Source organism: Catharus ustulatus, chromosome 7 (assembly GCF_009819885.2).
Source record: "Catharus ustulatus isolate bCatUst1 chromosome 7, bCatUst1.pri.v2, whole genome shotgun sequence".
NCBI lineage: Eukaryota > Metazoa > Chordata > Aves > Passeriformes > Turdidae > Catharus > Catharus ustulatus.
Genome location: NC_046227.1, coordinates 24445104 through 24466399, shown reverse-complemented (window position 1 = coordinate 24466399; position 21296 = coordinate 24445104). Strand labels below are relative to the sequence as shown.

At 38.8% G+C, this 21296-nt stretch overlaps 1 protein-coding gene across 1 annotated transcript in view; it reads left to right on the top strand.

The window, feature by feature from the left end:
• Window positions 1–21296, top strand: part of XRCC5 (X-ray repair cross complementing 5) — a 50134-nt gene that overhangs the window by 7977 nt on the left and 20861 nt on the right. Inside the window, 9 exon segments of the mRNA XM_033065036.1 lie at window positions 1054–1242; window positions 4135–4249; window positions 5811–5949; window positions 7907–8019; window positions 11342–11404; window positions 12051–12188; window positions 12846–12936; window positions 14196–14323; window positions 19378–19574. Coding sequence (XP_032920927.1) covers window positions 1054–1242; window positions 4135–4249; window positions 5811–5949; window positions 7907–8019; window positions 11342–11404; window positions 12051–12188; window positions 12846–12936; window positions 14196–14323; window positions 19378–19574 — 1173 coding nt within the window.

Below are 21296 nucleotides of genomic sequence, written 5' to 3'. Positions count from 1 at the left end.
TGTAGGCTGCTTCTGACAAAGCATAATACAATGCTAAGTTATTTCATTTTGTAGAAATGGTAAAAGGTATCATGTGGTTCATTCAGAATTGGATCAGATGAAAGCCCTGAAAAATCTGCAGGTGTTTTCAGGGGCACAGGGTTGAGGATCTTACACATCTTTCTCCTCCTGTGTTTGTTATACTTAGTTAATACTCTCCTGTATTTTGAAGAGCAGCAAAATCATTTTATCTATGACCCTTGACTAAATTTAAAATCTAAATCATGAAGTGCAGAAAAAAATCTGTCATCTTCAGTCAGAAATTCACCCAGTGTTGTAAGCTATTAAAATCTCAGAGTAACATTTGTTCCAGAAATACCTATTAGCTCCACTGCAGAGAATGTCCTGCTTGCTGGCATTTGGAGCTGCTACAGTCACAGGCCTGGAACGGCCTTTAACAAGTCATGTAGAGCAGTCCTCTACTTCAGACTGGGTCAGGTGTATGTCTGTCATTGCTGAGCAGTGTTTGGCTAACCTTCTGATAAAGATTTGCAGTGATGGAGACTCTTCCCTCTCCTCAGGCAGTTGGTTTTAGAGATTATGGTTTGAAATGCCTTTATCAGGTTTTTGACTATCTGACCTGACTTCATGATGTGATTGGAGTGCCGGCAGAATAAAAGAGCTGATTGTTTCCTTCCTCTCTGCAACAGCTTTTTATATTTAAGGCTGTCTTGCCCTCTAATTGCCTTCTCTGTGGGCTTTATTTTGTTCAATCTTTTTTAATGGATCTGGCTTTCTAATCAGCATTGACTTTACTGTCTAATCTATTCCTGTACTTGGATGTCTTCATTGATGCACGATAGCCAGAAGTGGTGCATCACTCTGGTCGAGATGTTACCAATGCCAGGTAGACTTGAAATACTGCTTTATTTGTTTTGCAAACCCTGTGGCTCTTTATACATCTGTCTGCAGCTAGATAGAAATCGTTGATCCTGAAAACATTTTTGTTTTGTTTCGATTGGTTATTTTAATAAGGAAGAAAGTCAAACTAACTGCTGCTTCTTTTGTTCTCAGTCTGCCATTTCCAGTGAGTGTTGATGATGGAATTGGAGATAAAAGTGCCAGTGTACATGCTCATGTGCACAAAGACACTTTTCCAAAAAAGGGTTTAACTGAACAACAAAAGGAAGGTATTGATGTGGTGAGGAAACTCATGTATACTTTGGATGAAGAAGGAGGGCTGGACGAAATTTATACTTTCAGGTAATTTTGGCTAATCCTGGTTATTGTACTACAGGTATACTTTCTGATTTCTTCTCCAAACGATGAAGTTAAGTACTCAGTTGTGTCACGGTTTCGGTGAAGTCAGTGAATTTTATGACTTTTTATACTGTCAGTCCTTTCATGCAGCTTCTTTAGTGGCTTCAGAATAAGTAAAAGAACTTAGAGATTTCAGGTAAAAATGAATTTTCTGTATTTAAAGAAAAAAATCAGTTCTCTTCCATCTTTAGTGTTGGAGGATTTTGGAGGGAACATTTATGTAAACTTAGCTTTAAAAACGTGTTTTAGAAAGAGATGGAATTTGTGCTGCATAGTGCAGCTTGAACATCTGCATTTAATGGTAGCCTTTGTTCCTTGGTCACAGACTTCTTTTAGCTCACTAGTTTGATAAACTCCCACGAATTCTTTGAGTAAATGTTGTTTGTTGAATCCTGCTTTTTAATCACAGCCTACTGTGACAAACAATATACTTCTGTATTTTTTATTTTTCTTGCATTGGGAATGCAAGAATTGAAAGATTATTTTTCACATCTGAAAAACTGTAGCTAATGATATATCCAAGACTTTTCTACACAGGTGTTGTCTCAGTTGGGACAGGCAAAATGCATCTATGTGCCTTATCACAGTGTGATGTTACTGTCTCAGAAGAGAACATAGTCCTGTTCTGCGATTATGAAAAGTGATCTTTTAGACAGTGATGTTTTCAGGAAGCTTACCAGACCATAGCTATAATGTCATTATCAATTCATTTTTAGATGAGGCTCATCCCTGCAGCTTTGTGTGCTGTAATTCATCAGTTTATTTGTGGGATTTCCTTCCCCCTCCCTGCTCAGCTGGTCAGCTTTGCACCTCAGCAGCCAGAGAAGCTGTTCCTTGAGCATTACTGTGCTTTAGTGAAGAGATACATGTCACTGTGTCTGTGTTCTGTACTAGTCAACAGAGCAGTCTGAGTCTCTAGAAAAAAGCAGCTTTGTCACTGCTTCAAAGACTGCACAGAAAAGCAGAATCTTTCCTGGCCCTTTAATCCTTTAGGATAATCCATATGCATGAACCTACCATGTGGCTTGGCCTCTTTATACTTTTTTTATCACAGACTCTTGCTACTCTACAAGCTGTCTTTGTGCCATACTTTCAGGGGAAATCCAAAATCTCTGGATAAATAGGCATTTGGCTAGTAGATTAAAGCTTTAGCTGGAAAAATTGTTTAAGAATATGTGAGGTTTTAGATGCAATTAAGTTGCTTATCAAGTTTTAAGAAGTTGGCTTTGCAAATCTGTCTTGATAATTGGCCAACACAGATACACAATCAATTTTCCTAGATTCATTATTCCTGCTGGTAAAAATATCTCAAATCTTGTAAAATAAATTAACCATGCCAGGAAAGTGAGTGACAAGATTTTGTTGTGTTTTTTTTAAATTATGATGCTTGGCCTATTAGAAAGGAAGTACCTCTGCTGTCTCTGGGTTTTGGGGGAAGGGATTGCAGAGCAGAGGAGAAAGGTTGTGTTCATAAAATACAAGCTGAAATGTACATTAGCAAGGGTTTTATTGACTGGGTTATCTTTGATAACAGGCAACATTTTTCTTCCATAAATATAAGAAATTAAAGGATAGAGATAAGAAATTGAGCTTAAATTACATTTTTAGGCATTTGGCACTTAGGTATTTGATTTTTGTACTCATCCCTGAATGTATGTGTTGCAGTAGTCCTAATGTTGTAGTACCATGTTCTTTTTTTACAATCCTGTATTGATGTCTTTATTGCTAGAAAAAAAATTTTCCTTTCCCAAAGAAAAGAAACAAACAAAACCTAAAAAGGAAATCCAATGTTTATCTCATAATAAAAATCCCAGTGCATTTTTGCCTTTCATTGTGCTTTTAGAATTTAAAAATGCCAACTCTATTATTATCTTTTCTACCCTGGAAAGTAGAATGCCAAGTTGAATTCTCTACTGATCTTTTTAGGAGTTGATCTTGATTTCTGCCAGACAAATGCTTTAATCAAGAGAGTGGTGGATTCATAATATTTTATCATAATGTGAAAAAGAGGAGTTCAGCTTTGTTTTGTCTTTACTTTATCATGCAATGAAAGAAAAAAAAGAGAACTTTCTGTGTGTTGGAATTTTACAGCCAAATAGCCAATACATTCTGTATTACCTGAAAGCTGTTCTGGGGGGCAAGCCTATTTGAATTCACAATGATATATTATAAATTACTATGAACTGTGAATTTTGGATTCCATTGCTGAAAGTTGTGCAATTAACACTTTCTAGTATAAACTCATTACAGTTCCTTTTTTTACTTTTTTGAACTTGTATATCTGCTGTTTAGGCTAGAAATAGTTGAAGTAACTTCTTTCACTCTGACAGAATGCCCTTAAATTAATGAGTTCACTAGTACTGTATAAAAATAAAGTGTCAAAACTTAATTTCTACATAAACAAAATCCTGTTAATTGAAACCAGATTCTTTATTTCTTTCACTTCACTATAAAAAGCATTTTACCACTAAGAGAGCTTTTTCTAATTTGTGTTGTTCAGCTTGCTACATGCCCTAATTGGGTGAGCACAGATAAATGGGAAATGCTTAAGAAGCAATTGTGTAGTTTTATCACTAGACCTACAGTGCCTTTAAGCCCTAATGTCACACCATCATAAAGGCTCAAGCTGGGGATAATCTACTGTTCCACCTCTTTTTTTCATTCTCTTTTCTGACAATGGGTTATGGTAAGATTATTGATACAGTTTATTTGCTTTATGCAATCTAAGCTGAAACAGTTTGGACTCCTGCGTTTCCTTAAGGAGAGTGTATTGTCTATAATACTTTATTACAGTTCACCAGAGTTCATTGCTGTTTTCCTGATTCCTTCATTTAGAGAGAGCCTGGAACGTCTTTCAATGTTTAAGAAAATGGAAAGAAGACCTATTCCTTGGCCCTGTGAGCTCACTATTGGTCCTAATTTGTCTATAAGGATTGTGGCCTACAAATCAGTAAGTGTATAAAATCATACTTTTTAGTGTAATTTGGCAGCAAGCTAGGTGCAACTGCATGGTTTTTCCCTTGAAGCTAAGAAAATAAAGATAAAGCAACATCCAAATAATTGCAATAGAGATTTTTATTTGGTTAGAAGCCAGTACATCCAAAATTGTGGTTCCCACAGCAACTTTAACTTCACCATACATGTTAAATAACTAAAATTCATAAGGTACAGAAATAGGAGTAATTGCTGTCTACTGTGGCACTTAATAGTATTGATGTTGATGACCTGTTTAAGAATGCTGTGATTGAAGATTTACATTCAGCATCAGTGATATGTGAGACTTTATAGGTATTTCTTAAGCATTAGGCATGAGAGGAATTTTGGACATGTGTGCCTGAAATGGTGGGTGTAAATGTTTTACCAGCCATTGTTTCAAATCACATCTGTTGTTATTTCAGGCTTGGAATAAAAGGTGGGTTTTTTTCAGCTTGTTTTTACTGTTTGGCAGAGCTTGGGCCCAGTGTGTTTCTTACAGTTTATATGGTTCCTTTAATCAGTGCTAGGAGACAGTAAGTGTGTTTAAAGGCAGAAAATGTGTAAATTTCTAGTTACAGTTAATAGGTAACTGTGTAGTGTGGCAGTATTGATGGATCTGGTGAGATGGAGATTAATTGGTTTGTTATTTCAACACAAGACTGTGTCTGATGTTAGGAACATGAAGTAAATCTGAATACTGAGAGCTGTGTATACTAGCCTTTCTATTTCTAGTTATTAATAATTTTTTAATTAGGTTAGTGTGCCAGACTGGTGCAAATAGACAGAGTCCCTTCCCAAAGATGTTTACACACAAAATAAACTAAGTTTGGGAGAAAAACCAGTGTGAACTGAGTGACTGACCTGAGATCATACAGCAGTCATACTGACATAATCTGTTCTGTCTTTACTATTTTCTGCTCTACTCTAAATTTTTCTTACCATGTACTAACTATACCATCAATTTCACTTAAGCAGAGAGAAGGAAAGCAGTTTTACTGCCCTGTGGTTGGTAAACATTCACTCATTGTAAATACTTACTCCTTTCCCTCCCCAAGTGCATAGTGCACCTGGGGTCTTTTTGCCTTTTGGGGAAGTTGCAGTAATAGAAAGTATTTTTATTCTGTAGTGTAATAAGCCTGATGGAAAACTTGGCCAAACAAGCTGAGTGAACATTTAGTCTTATTGTATCTTTAACATATTTCTTAATGCTTTAGCAAAAGTATTTATACAGTTGGAGGTAGTAAATGGTATAGCAAGCAAGTTACATGGTATCCTGTGACACAAAGACTTTGACAAATGGCTTAACATACAGATTTAATGAATAACCTGGACAAGTATGCTGTCAGTATGCTACAGTTCATGTGTTAGGTCTCATACAGATCAAGCAGTGCTGAAACACTGTGGCAGCCAGAGATGCGTTATTTGATAGTCTTTATTAGTTCTTTGTTGGCAAAACAATGCAGAACTAAGGTTTTTGTGTTTCTAGTACCCACTGGAATATTAACCATTCATTTTCTTTGAATTCTGATACCAAGATCACAGAAGAGAAGGTGAAGAAACTTTGGGCAGTTGTGGATGCCAAAACCCACAGAAAAGAGGATGTGCAAAAAGAAACTGTTTACTGCTTGAATGATGATGATGAGACAGAGGTTCAGAAAGATGATACTATTCAAGGTACAACATCATGTGTGCACCCTGAAGACAAAGGGAAAATAATGATTTGGGCTCTTAGGTCACTAGGGTCTCTTAGTTTTATACCTTGAAGCCTAGCTGTGATCTTAGAATGTAAGCTCTGTAGGCTGGTGGAACACGGAGACTATTACATGTGACTTTGTTTTCATGTATTTAAAAAATCTTACTTTGCCAATAGTAGGAATAAATAATAATAGGAATAACAACAACAATAGTAATAACAACAGATGGAACTTGGAAGGCACTACAGCTTTCTGATCTGTATGCTTTGGAAGGCCATACCTCAGTTCTGTAGTGAGTAGTTCTGCTACCACTGTTCCATTTTTAGATCTTCAGTTGTACTGATAACATGAATGCTTTGTAGTGCTGCTTTTTTGTAGATGAGCAACTGCTCTAGTTGTTCTGCACTTGGAAGGATGAAGCCATCAAAGGAAGGTTTCGTGTTCAAGAGTACTAGCTTTGCTGTAGGTGCAATCTGAAGTACTGGTATGCAAAATGCTTTTTATGACCTGCAGCTTCTTTCGAGCAGATTAATTTCCTTAGAAACAGCAGGAAATAGTGCACTTACTTTAAAAAAATGGAGTTAAGCAAATCTGTTTCATTTTTTGTGATTGCATAGATATATTTTTACTAGTTTTTTCCTTTTCTTTGCTGTTTCAATCCCACACAAGTAGGGCAAGTATATTGACTATAAAGAGCAAAACTATTCAGATAACAGTATAGAGAGTGCTGTCAAATGAATAACATAATAGAAAATTAGAATAGCTGTATTTTTTTGTTTAATCTATTCATAGCAGTATCAGATAAAGTCTCAAAGACAATATGACCTTCTTTAAGCAGCAATGATGGTTAAAGGATGGTCTAGTGACATTTTACAACTTAAAAGCTGCATGTAAAAAAAAAAGTTCTTACAGAGAATGCATTTTGAAATTTGTGACTGTTCTCAGCTAATCTTCTGACTGCTTAAGTTAGTAAGTAGTTGGTGATACTAATAGAAAGAAGTGGTGAGCAGTTCAATGTGAACAAAAGAGATAGAAGATTTCCCTCTCAGTGGTGTGATATTTCTAATGCTAAAAAGCTATTGATGCCTCCTGGACTTATGTGATTCTTTGAGAAATGTCATAATTAGACAATATTTTGTATTTGCACACCTATAATGAAATTTCTTTCATGCTGTCAGTGTGTTTACTTTTCCACTTGCAGGCAAATGTATCTGTTTATAGGTTTTTCATCCAGGGATTTATCTATTTATTGCTTTCTTTGCACCTGAGGATATCATCCTTAGTGTGTGGAAATATAATAAAGTGATGACGTTACAGAGAGGATATTAGAAGCTGAAATAGGAGAATGAGCAGTTGGAGCAGGTGATACCTCTGAGAAATTGCAGCTTCCTATTTTGTGGGCATACCTGTAATGTATGACGTGGAAGTAAAACAGACATACATAGAAAGACTAGTTCTGCATGCAAGAGTGTTTCTGTTTTCCATTGTGCACCTTGTTTCCCCTGTTAGCACATTTTATTCTCTGAATCTCTTCTGGTGTCACCTCATGTGGTATGATTTGTGGTATGTTTGAGGTTGCCTGTATTATGTTTGCAGAGAGTGTTGCAATCTGTTTGCTGAAATCCATTCTGATTTGCTTAAGTCTATTCTGTGAGCGTAACTTTGTTAGGCAAGATGTTCTCTTATTTTCTTTCCTGCTCTCTGAGGGTACTTGTGTTACATAAAATGATGTACAAGGAGTGCACTGCTGTTAGCGAAGTACAAAATGTGTCTATGGGTGTTTGGGTTTTTTTTGCTAACAGGGAAAGTAATTTTGATGAGCATGTGTGGAACGTAGCTGTGGGGCACGAATGCATTGTTAAAATATTCAGAGAGCTAATTTCAGTGTTAAAATTGTAGCCCATATGCTTACCAGATGCTCTTCTCTTGTTCTCCAGGTTTTCGGTATGGGAGTGATATAGTTCCTTTTTCCAAGGAAGATGAAGAGCAAATGAAATACAAAACAGAAGGAAAGTGTTTTTCTGTTTTGGGATTCACTAGATCCTCCCAGGTGCGATACTAAATCTCTTCCTATTCAGCTTCCTGCATTATTCAAGACAATTGATCTTGGTTTGAAATCAGTAAAGTCATGGTATTGTATTGGATTTCAGTATTGAGAATGGGCATCTCCACTCAGGTATGCAGGGTGACTTATTTGCTGATTCTAGTACATGAAAGCAATATGTGGTCTTGTGAAGGAGAGGAGCTTATAAATGTGGCCGTTGGATCCTCAAGTGAAACCAGAGCCACTGAACTCAGATCTTTGCAAAGTGGAGACAGAGGTATTGTGGTCTCATTTCATCTCACAAACTTTAATGGTCTAGTTTCTGTTCAGCTCAGGCAGCACCCTTCTGGGTTTTGCCCAGCCAAGAGTATGACTGCTTCTTAACAGAAGCTTCTCTCTCAGCATTAAAGTAATGTTAAAGCAACCTGAAAGCTGACTCCATTCATTCTCAATTCCGTAAGGATCACTTTGTGAACCGTGACTTGCCTCTTCTTTCTATTGTGACAAAACTTAAATGTAGTGATGGCTTCTTAGAACTTAGACAAAGGTAGCATCATTCAAAAAATCTCCATATTTCCATGAGATACTTGGTTTGTAATGCATTTATCTCTACTTGTGTTACTGACTTTGCTATTTGTTGTCACTGACAGTTATAAGAAACTTACTTTAAGCAAGTACCTTAATAAAAGTTATCCAGCACAAGGTGATTTCCTTCAGAAAATCCAGGACTTAAGCATTAGCAAAACCTTAGGCAAAGGCTTAACAAAACTGTTCTTGAAGCAGGACACACGAGGAGGGAGTTCAGAGGTGTGAGTGCCAAGTAATTGCTTTGCATGTTAAGCTGCTCCCCATCTTTTTTCTCCAGGATATTGCACAGGGTGACTGAAACTTTATTCATCTTGGAGTTATCCACACCAAGTCCTCTTCACCACTGAAAACTGAAATTAAATCATAGGGCAGTTCTACACCTTCTGTTCTGATTACTCTCAGTCCTCCTACTCTTTGAAATCTCTCACTGCCTGAACAAGGTAGAATCCTTGATAAAAGCTAAGGCATTGTCCCCTTTGCCATCAAGGAAAGATGTAATGAAATAAGGAGCATGTGTGGGAGCTTACTCCCAAATGGATGTAACTAAACATCTTGCTTTACAGTACAGGTGTCACAGAGACCTTGTGCATATTGCTAGATATGTCATTAGACTACCACAGTGCGTGTTGCAAAACATAATAACCGAGGAGCCAGCAAGTTTGTCATTTACTGGAATGAGAAGCCAGCCTAACTGGAACTGTAGCCTGGTTGCTCCTTGAGGACTTTCAGACTTAGTTGTTGAGTAATGTGGGGGCTTGTGCACTGCAAGTGATTGGTCAAGGAAACATCTCATGCTTGAGCTTATATGCCCTAAATTGACCAGGGCTGGAGAGGAGTTAGGGAGTGCTACCTCCTGTACCAGAAACTGGATCTAATAAGTGAAATGTGTCTGAATCCACTGAGAAAATTTCTCTTTCATACATTATTAGCCTCCAGCTGAGTCATTTAGTTTTGCAAGATGTATTTTATTGTGTGCAGGGTTTTCTTATGTGGAGGTTGGCCTTCTGTTTCAATTTAGTCTGACTTCATTTGAAAATACAAACTAAGAGGAAAGCAGATGAAGAATATAGTGTTCCTGTGAGCAAACTTGTTTCACATGGGTTTTTATTTTTCCATTGTTGGTCAGATAGTGTGGTAATAGCTTCAAATGTAGTTAGTAATTGTAGAGTTACAGTTAATTTTAGTAATACTTTGAATCAGGTAAATATACATAAAATAATTAACAAGTTGTTTTTAAAAATTTCCAATGTGCAAAAATATTGATTGCTTTTGATTAATTTTTGATTATGTACTTCTCTTGCCTCTGGATTTCATAACAAACGGAAATTATATCTTAAAATGTGCTCTGGTCCTGTAGCCAGGAGTGTGAGTAGTTACGCTCAGCAGTAGCTGCACATCCCCTCAGTGGAATAAATTATTCAGGCACGCTTTCAGGATTATAATTACAGTGTATAGATAATGATATCAGGAAGTTCTTAACTACAGCTGGAATTTTTGAGACCCATGTGTTATCTTAAATTTTGCCTCTTATCTATTATTCCAAACAATAAAATTTACTCAAATGTATGTTTTATATTAAATTGTTTATTTAAAAAACTTTGGAAAGATGATTTATTATTGACTAGAAAAACTGGAACAGCTCCATATACATAAGTAAGGAATAGAACCACCTTACAGTATTTTCCTGAGTTGTTCACATCCCTCAGGAAAGAAGATCAGAGGCTGCTTAAACTTTGATTTTTAATTTATAAGCCATGCCATGTAAATCAAGAAATAATACTTGAAAATATTACAAAGGGACAATTTCTTTTGTGAACAAAGAAAAGTAGTGTGTGTATCACACATCTAATTATTTATGCTATACTGAACGTAAAATTTCCTGAGCATTTAGAGAGAACAGGAAGAGGGATTGCAGGTGGAATAATCTGAGCTGAAGAATTGTGGTGTAGTACAGTAAATAGATCTGCTCTGCTGCAGGTTGTCACTCACTTCAACAGCCTTATGGTAATTTGATAAAAACAATAAAATAAAAAGATGAAATGAATGAAAAAAAAATCAAGGATATAATGAAGTTAGTTCTGAGACTGTAATTAGAAGAGTTTTTCTTTAACAAAGAGAGTTATTCCAGTGTCCATAGTAGTGTGTGATCTCTGTGACAGTCTGCAGGGTTTCTGTATGTGTGAGCTGCTGTAGCTCCAACTAATCCAGTGATGCCCTTTGATGAAACTGTTTTTCTTTTTGTTTTTGATTCAGCCATGCTCATGAACAGAATAAACTCTAACTCTGCTAGCACAGCTGTCTGTACTCTGGGTTGCTGTTGAAGTAGCTTTATTAATTAAGGATGTGACTTTGCAGCTCCTTTTTGATTTATCTTTGCTAGAAAAATTTAATGGCACAGGTATGCTGTCAGTTGAGTTTAGATTTTGTATTAACTACTGTAGTTTTCCACAATGACTTTTGAATTACTGAAGTATTACTCAGACTGGTAACAGCTGCCAGTAGCACTGCCTTTCATTCCTGCCCATACTAGGAAGCTATGAGAATATCCTACCCAATATGACTAATATCCATATTAAGTGATAAATGGAGACATATACAGGGCTTTAACTTCAATGCACTGAAATTAAATTTGGTGGCTTCTGACTTGAGTCATGTTAATTGTTTTGTAATTTAATTGGTATAGTTGCTTTTGTGACCTTTTCTTTAGGTCAGGCTAACTCTTGACCATTTGAATCTGTAGATCCAGAGGCATTACTACATGGGCACTCAGGCTCTGAAGGTCTTTGCAGCAAAAAATGATGAGGTAAGGTGAACTGAAGTTTAATGCTGAATGTATTTTGCTGTAAAACAAAAAAGAATAGCAGTGATGCTTGTGATTGTCCTTTCTGTGTTAATAAATACTTTTAATGCACCTTCATTGCCCAGTAGGTTAAAAAGAAGTTGGATTAAACCCCAAATGAATACGGTATCTCATGAATAATGAAAACCTGGTAGATACTATGTTTGAACAAGGTTATGAGGTACCTGAAATTGATGCTTAAGTTGATTCTCATGCAGAGCAACAGTGTGCCCTGTCACTGTGTTATTTAGAACAGACCTCCAAAGTAGTGGAAGCAAAAACCTCACTGTGGTGCTCCGATTTTATTCCTTTAAGGTCTGACTTCCCTCCCTTTCACTGTCTCTTGCAAAACCTCTGAGAGTTCTTCATACCAGGTGAAAAAGGTGGAATCTGCTGAATCTAATGTTGACTCAGCTTTGAATGGATCCACTATCATGATGAAATTTGACCTTTCAGGTTCTTTGATTTATGAACACGAAAAAATGTGTTAAAGTTACCACTGAAATAGAAACTAGTCTTGACTAAATCAATGCTGTTGAATTCCCTGTGAAAGATGTATTTCATGATTAAGAACTTGCATGATTTTGTAGACTTCTTTTTTTCCCTCCAGAATGCAGCAGTTGCTTTTTCTGCACTTGTTCGTGCATTGGATGAGTTGAAAGTGGTGGCTGTAGTGCGCTATGCATATGATAGAAGATCCAACCCACAAGTTGGAGTAGCTTTTCCATATATTAAAGATGCATATGAGGTAATTCTTGTCTCTTACCCTTCTGCAGAGAGACCCAGAAGCAGCACAGTATGTCAGAACTTTTGCAGCATATGTTTCCCCTGATCTTTCTTATGAGAGACTATTGAAAGAGCTAAATATGTGTAGCATGGTTGAGCAGTGACGGAGGTGGGGGCGGACACAACAATCTTCAGACTTTTGAGGGTATAAACATTAAGGGTGGAAAGGAATTATTTAGGGTGGTATGAACTGGAGGAGGTAATTGAATAAAGAAAAAATGAGGCAGAAAAATGTTTAAAAAACTAAATCCAGCTTTTGACTTTGAGATAGAGTAAGCTGTGATAAAACCTCCTGAAGTGCCAATATATTGGATATTTAAAGCATGGATAATTGGAACTCTGCACAAGAAAAAGGGATCAGATGGCCAGGGAGGTCTTTATTCCACAAGCAGAAAAATTGAGTGTAGTCATCACTGTGTTATAAAATATAATGCTGTGTTTTATTCTGGTTAAAATTGCGTTGCTCTGTAAATGTTTTAAGTGTTTCAGTGTGCACAGATATTACATCTTCAGATTTTTCTTCTGTTTTATATTGCTCTGATATGGTATTCTGGTATCTGGGGATACAGGTGGTTTTTTTTTTCTTCAGGCTCAGTTGTTTTTCTTTCCTCTTGCACAGTGTCTCATCTATGTGCAACTACCTTACATGGAAGACCTAAGACAATATGTATTTTCGTCCTTGAAAAACAATAAAAAGTATGTTCCTACAGGTAAGATATTTGCTCGTCAACTGAAAAAGTAACCTGCTTGTAACCTTCCAAGATGCTCTAAAAGAGTTAGAATATTTGGCTCTCCAATGAAAACGTAAGTTTTGTTGTTATTTTGGCTTAGGAAAACACCCAGGTATTTGGACATCCATTATGGTGATGTCATCCTGAAGTGTAAATGTATTCAAGCTTTGTCACTCCAGGTGCAGCTGAGCAGACCTAAGTTTGCAGGCAGTATTTCAGCTGTCCTGTTAAATGACTTCTGGCTCAGATTACAGCATTATGACTCTCACAGGATCCTGTGATAGAGAGCTGAGATTAGTCCTCTGTATCCTTTGATCTTTGAACTCATTTGTGGGAATAAATGGCCAAACCTTTGGGATCTACAGTGTATGATTAGCTAGCTAGAATTAGAACAGCGGCAGCTGCTCTGTTGGTGCAAAGCTGGTCCTGTAGTCATTTGCAGTATGGCCTGTTAATATAATGTACGAAGGCAAAGACAGTATTTTCTGTGGAATGTTATTAAACCATGCATTTATTGGTGTCCAGATTGAGATGGATGGCATCTTTGGAGAACATGCAGCTACACAAAGCTTGGCTTGCTGTTCTGAGTGTTTTGCACAGCAATGAGTCATAAGTGGATCCTTAAACTAAGTCTTAAGGCTTAATTTGAAATCCACTACCGCTTCTTTCATTTGTTATGAGATGCATTTAATGGGCACCTGCACGTCAGGATACATATAGCATGCTGGTTTGTTTCTGTAGCAGTTTCTGTTTTCTTGCCTGTAACCAGCAGTTTGATAACAAATCTAAAACCTATCTTACCAAAGCAGTAGCTGGCTGTTGTGAACTGTGTTCATTTGCAATCATAACTTTAAAAATTTATATCACGCCATTTAGTTTTGCTAACCAACTGTTCTCCTTATTTTCTAAGTGGCCTATAAACCTTCTGTTGCAAATGAAAACATCTTGAAGAAAAAGAAAAGCAAAAGCAGGAAGGCAACAATAATTGAGGTCTTGGGGAAAAAGAAAAAGGCTTTCTGACTTTACACTGTAGTCCTTAAATAAAGCAGGGGTTTATTATTGTGTCCATTATCCATATTCTTTATTGGCATATCTATAGCTGCAGTGTATTCTGTGGCATGGAGTGACTTGGTGAAAATCTCTCATTGTGAAGCAAATCTTCATTTATAAATTGTTTCAAGAAGTGCATCCATCTGCAAGTATATTTAATTTTCCTTTGTACGTAATTGCTGCCTTAGCGGATCAGTTATCTGCTGTTGACTCACTGATTGATTCCATGAATTTGGTTCGTGAAGATGGAGAAACTTTTGAGGACCTATTTAAGACCAGCAAAATTCCAAACCCTCATTTTCAGAGGTTATATCAGGTGAGATGAAGTATATGGTATTTTTAAAAACTTTTTTCTCAAGATTTTTGCTCTTTCTTTCTCTGATTCAAGTTGGAAAGATCTGCATTGTGAAAATGCAGATATAAATCTCTGGCATTAAAGTATGTGGTAACCAGTGATCTTTAAGATTTAGCTTAAATATTTCTAGTTTCCAGAAAGCAAGGGAAATTATACCTGTGATGAAGTGTCTACAACAGCATCATGATATTCATAGGCACATAGACTAGGCAAGTAAAAACTTGCCTCTCAACACTGTATTGTGGATATAGATCCAGTCTTTGGCTTTTGGACAAAGAGAAAAATTAGCTGAAAGTTTGGGATATCTTGAACTTGTCATTCTATGTCCCATCACTTTTCTGAGCATTGTTGCATCTAGCAGTGTTCCAAACCAGGTCAGTCTGAGGTGAACTGGACCAGTAATAAATGTTATAAACATTGTTGACATTTAAAAATGTTCTGTTGGGTGTCTAAGCTGATGCACTTTATGAGCCAGCAGAACAGTTCACACTTCCTGCAGTTGTAACATCAAGCTGTCTCCATTTTGTTTTACATTCCTGTCACATCACGAAGACTTTCATTGCAACTGTGAGGATGAGAGACTTAATTATACATTGGCATTCAAGTGTTTAAAAAAAATGACACAGCAAATTCAAAAATAAAGGAAATTATGTTGCAAATTAAGCAACTGCAGAATTGTACTGTGTACAGAACCATGGAGATATATTGAATGTGTGATTCTGCTCTGAAAATTGACCAAAAATGGTGGTATAGCAGTCATGTTCATCATATCTCAGCAATTCCACATTACTTATTTCAGTACACAAGTAGGAAGAAGATACTTTTTTAAATTAAGAAAACTTACCCTAGCTTCCCAAAGCCTTGCTTCCTCAATGTTGTCAAAATAACCAAAGGTTCTGAAGGTCAGTGTGTGTTTCAGGAACACTTGTAAGCCCACTGTCTTCAAATCCTACTCTGATTGACACCCGAAGAACTTGGTGTTCTCATCAAGTTCTGCCAGTCATATTGACAAGACAGTGTGTAACTGCATGCAAGGTTTGATCAGCTGGAGGTTATTGCAGGGCAGGAACTTAAAATGAACTGACCTCTGCACAACTCTTATTTTAGGAAGGATTGTTAAGCTTGGGTATTACAAAACTTGGGCTTTGCTTATGAGTGGACTACTTGGGGGATGGAATTTCCTCTGTTACATTGCTAGATAGTTTTGCATTCCTTCAGTTTAGTGGATGTTACCTATCAGTGAAAGATGGTTTTTTTAGGTGTGCTATTTGTCTTGTGAAACAGTGTGATGGTGGTATTCCAGCACTTGAGTCAATTGCTGTTAGAAGAGAGTAGCTGAGTAACTTCCCAATTTCCTTAAAGAATAATAGAATTTTGTAAGGGTGAACGCTACTGGTAGAAAAAGTATTTATTGACTGAATGTTATGGGGTAGGATACAGTTTGTCCTTGCTGTTCAGAAAGCCCTAAACTGTCAGTCCTGTTAGTGCTTTTTTGTCTTATTACAAAATTGTTATTAATCTGTGTAAGTTGTTCTCTCCTTTGCTTCAAAAATGTTCCAGATTCTTGTTAGTATTTTGCTCTTAGGCCAAGTGGCACTGCTGGTTCCTTAAGAACTGTGAAGAAAAATTCTGCATCATCTTTTGACTGTAGCCAGTAAGTGGATTGGGCTGAATAGAACCTATAAATGGTTTTGAAAAATAACTCTGAAGAAAAGGATGAACTCCTACTTAATTTCCTTGCTTTGTTGTCTCATGAAGATATTTAGAATGATAAGTGACAAGATCCCGAATTTAAACAAAAACATCAAGCTGAATTATATCTCTGGAGGTAGTGGTAGGCATCAGGAAATGACAGAGTGGGTGAGAAGGAGTTGTTAATGCTTGCTCTGGAGTGGAAGATGAGGAATATCCTATATCCAGACTTTCAACTTTTATTCCTTGTTTCTGGAAAAAACCTAAGTGAATTTCTGTAGCTTTTGTAGTGGCAGACTTCCAACATTATTAAGTTGTCCACTTTAAATACAGCGATTTGGAGCACCTGAAATGTTTAGGGCATGCAGTGCAATTTATTTGTTAGCCAAATAAACAAGTTGCTTAACAATGGTTGTTCTGTACAGAGAACTATGGACCTGTTGGTCTGTTGGTGCATATGTCATTGCTCATTGGAATTAATGATGTGACATCCACTTCATTACATCCATTGACCGCTATCTTGGTGTGGCCCCTGTTCCTGAAAGCTGGCTATGTCTCTAGAAATGGAAATGTAAGACAGCAGGAAGAGCAATGAAGTGCTAGTGACAACATGCACTACATGAATGGAACAAGGAGTCTCCAAGGCAGTGGCAGTGTGGGTTGCCTTCTAGCTGTGAAGGTAGGAGTGAATCTTGCTGGACACAGGAGGAAGGGGAAGCAAGGTTAAGAAGGATGGTGTTAGTTTAGAAACTCCAAGTTGTCTGTTTAACTTAGTCTCCATTTAGCACCTGAGTTTTGACAGTACCTGCCATCTCAGGTTTCAGTTGTGGTCATCTACTTTAAAAACAGGTGAAAGTGGATGCTGTGGTCAGTCTGCTCAGCTCCTCCAGCTGCACACATGAAGATTTAAGTTACAAAAGCCTGAAACATATAGGCATAACAGGGAACTTACAGTAAATTCACGAATACAAGCCGCACTGAGTATAAGCCGCATCACTGGGTGTTGGCAAACATTTCGGTTTTTGTCCATAGATAAGCCGCACACGAATATAAGCCGCTCTGTCGTTCGCAGCGAGGACCCGCGTGCAATTAGTAACAGAACCGCGGGAGGGCGGGGTTTACTGGCTGAGCTAAGGCTGTGCAGGCTCGGCCCGCTAGGGGCCGCTGACGGGGCCAGATGGCCCAGCCCGGTGCTGCCGCTCGGGGCCGGCCGCCGCTGCCACTGGGCTCGGTCACCCCGGGTCGGCGCTGCCCCGCGGTGGCAGGCAGGGACGGAGCTTCCCCTGCTCCTGCGGCGGCGGGCGGGGACGGAGCTTTCCCGCGCCCGTGGCGCCGGCGGCGGGCAGGGACGGAGTTTCCCCGCTCCTGCCGCGGCGGCGGTGGGCGGGGACAAAGCACCCCGTCGGCTCCCCGAACCGCGGCAATGGCTGCGCGGGGCTCCCGTCGGCTTCCCGGGCCACAGCAATGGCTTGCGCGGGGCTCCTGTTGGCTCCCCGAGCCGCAGCAATGGCGGCGCGTGCTTCCCCCCCTCCCTGGGCCGCAGCAATGGCGGCGCGCGCTTCCCCCATCCTCCCTGGGCCGCAGCAATGGCAGCGCGGGGCTCCCGTCGGCTCCCCGGGCCGCAGCAATGGCGGCGCGGGCTTCCCCCCCCCTCCCCGGGCCGCGGTAGGGGCGGCCCGGGTCCCCCCTCTCCTCCCCGGGCCGCGGCAATGGCGGCGCCGGGCCCCCCCCCGTCTCTCCCCTGGGCTGTGGCAGAGGAGGAAAGAGAGCTCTCCTGCCTCTCTCCCTGCCCCCCGTGCTGCCTGCAGGGAGCCAGGCTCCACCCGCGGTGCAACAGAGTAGCGATTTGTAACAATCGCAAAATGCCGACTTCGCAGCTGCTCGGCTCAGCACTCTGGCAGGCACTTCTGAGGTTGTATTAGCCGCTCCTGATTATTAGCCGCATTTCCGGTTTAGGAGCAAAATCTTAGTCAAATTGGTGCGGCTTGTATTCATGAAATTACTGTAAGTTTTTTTGCTTTGTGAGTTTAATTAAATTTCTTAACTTTTAAAATATTGTTTTGTAGCACAAGAATCATTTTTACTGTCTTTCAAAATAATTGTACCTTAAATCATTACAAATGTCTCCAAATCAGTAGCCTTGTATAACTGCCTCCTTCTGACAGTATGTTCTAATATGGACTGGAATCTTAATGGCAGCCTGAAAACACATCAGTATTGATGTGTCACATATTGTCTTGATTTTCTGTATTGGCGGCTTTCCAGTATAAATAGGGGCTTTTATTTGCTTTGATTTTGTTTTTTAAATGACTGTCATGTTTGACAACCAACAAGGGAGCAAATCTCTGCTGTATTCCTAGTTTACTGAGTAGGTACTTTCACATGGGTGTCTAATGCACCCAGTGCAATGATCATGGAAAAAATTGTCTCCTTTGTATATTGCATTGTGATGCGTTTGTGTGTATGCACTAGTATCTGTGTATTTGTAAATACACATACCTCTACATACCTCTACTGCTATTCCACACTTCACAAAATTGTAGAGATACTTACTTTGTTTTCAAAACCCTCTGTGGAATTCCTGTAGCCTGCCTCATTAACCTCGTCTCTTCCCCTCTGCTTGGCTCCCTGTCTGTGTGCACTGACTACACTTGGGTGAAAAATCCTTCTCTGTAGCTCTCACCATCTGTTCCAACTCTGTGCATCTGTCAGGCCCCTGCATTCCCTTTCAAAGCTAGTCTCCAAACATACATATATTCTGTGCCTCACCTGTGCACATATAGTATTCACTCTTTCCATTTCCATTCTCTGTTTAACTTGTGAACATTCCTTCTATATGCATGCTGAGTTTAATTAACCAAGAAGACATATTTTCTTTGAGGGACATTAAACGGTTACAATAACTGGAATGTCTGGGATAGATCTCATTTACTTAATTTTGAAATATATAGAAATCTCTCCTGTGTGACTACTCTACCTTTAAAAAGCAATTCTCTTATAAAACAAAGCTAAAAATATCATCAGTTGCAGATGAATGTTTCATTCCTGGGATTTTTCTAATAATTTTCGTAGAACTCATTCCAGTGAGTGTGGGAACACTCATCTGCATCAGTATTCTTGTTTAATGTCATTAATAATGTCCTTAAACAGTCAATCATAGACTTTCAGTCCACTGTGAGACAGAATATTTTTCAGCAATACAAAGGTAATATGTTTAATATGGAAGATATTTTGCAGTTACCATATGGTGTACACGTGTTACATGGAAAGTTTTTAATATAATTGAAAGTTCTAGTTTGCTCAGACTGTTTTGCTCCTTGCAGTGTTTGCAGCACAAGGCTTTTCACCCCGATAAACCACTGCCGTCGATAGAGCAGCACCTTTTAGAAATGCTGGAAATGCCTCATGTGGTAAGAGAAAGGTGTCAGGCTCCTCTGGAAAGAGTAAAAGCACTTTTCCCCCTGAAGGAAGTTGGCAAGAAAAAAGAAGAGAAGACTGCACAAGACATCTTCAAAGACAAGTAAGTTGGAGATGTATTATGGATTTTTTTGAAACTTTTTTTTTCCACACTTCAGGTTGTTTTTGCTGGTTGAAGCAGGTCAGAATCTTTTGAACAGAAAATCAATGAGTTACACACTGGAAAAAATGCTGATGGATAGAGAATATTGTGGTGCCACAGAATGTCTGGAGGATTTTGTGAATAGTGGTGGTCATACTGTTGCAGTGCAGGACACACTAGGAACCAGTGTGAAAGTTCCTCATGTCTGTATTTGCTGTCACAGGATCACAAAATCCATCAGGTTGGAATGGACCACAGGATCAACCTGTTGCTCAAAGACCACCTGTGAGATCTAAGGAGGGATTCATCCAGTGTGGCCTTGAAAACCTTCAGGATTTGTGCATCCTTTCTGGGCAACCTATTGCATTGCTTCCTGTCTCCTGGTCAGACAGTTTGTCCTAGAGGTGGTTATAAAGTAGTTCAAATAACACTAACAGAGGGTCTAATTCGGTTTAGAATAAATACCATGGTGTTTTAAATGTAGCCATAAAGTTGAGCCTTCCTTCTCAGTATGCTTGATTTAGGTAATTGCCTAGCTTTCATTCTGAATATCAAAAGAAAAGCAGTTTCATTATTATCTGCTGTGCAATTAATGTGGTTGTCTCAAAAAAAAAAAATCAAGCTGTTATAGACTCTTCCTGGAACAGCTATTGTTTGAACAGTTTTAAGACAGGGTATTTTTGTTGTTATTGAATATATTGGGTTTAGTTTATCTGTGCTGCAAATAGGAAGAATAAATGCTAAATGGATACTGCAGTTGTGCTATCACCCCAGCCAAATCAATTTGCATGAGCAAAATCTGCATCTTAGAAATTAATTTTTTGAAAACTGTAGTGTAACTAATGGGTCCCTGAGATGTTGGAGTGTTCTCAGTTCCTTCTCCCTTCATTTTGTCACTTTTGATTCAGTCCTTTAAGCAGTAGGAATGTCATCTTTGAGGTGTTTTGAGCTGTTGCTTAGCTCAGCTGTCATATATCCTTTCCTCTGGGTTGGGTAGAGCCTCCTCAGCTCCTCACATCTTCTTTGGGAAGACAGGGCACAGGCCTCCTCACTTTGCTGCTTGAGACTAATGACCACATTGCTCTCTACAGACTGGAAAACACCTGGCTGCTGTTTGCAGTGTGTTCCTGGTGTGTCTGAATTCATACTGATTATGTAGGACATGACAATGATTTTAAAAAAAAATGTAGGGGAAGTGAAAGGATACAGATTCAGCTATGCAAAGAAGAATGAATGGTAGTTAAGATTTTTTTTAAAATTGCAGAAAAATAGTATTGCTGGAGTAATGAGTGGGACTGGTAGTATTTTGTCATTGCTACAACAGCAGTCTTAACTGTATGGTTTTGTTCTGTGTTTGGGGAAAAGCTGAGAGGATGTAATTTATTCACTGGATAAAGAAGAGTACATCACTCTGCAACAATGATTAAGGAAAATATTGGACAATAGAGGCACAGGTTTCCCAGAGAGGTTGTGGATGCCCCTTCCAGGCAGTGTTCAAGACCAGACAGATGGGACTTTAGGCAGCCTGGTTTAGTGAGAGGTGTCCCTGTCCATGGCAGGGGTGTAGGAAGGGGTGGTCTTTAAGGTCCCTTCCCCCCTAAATCGTTCTGTGATTCTAAATGCTGTGGTTCTATGAGATTCAACTCATTAAAACTAAGATATGGGTTGCACTGAAGTGTTTGG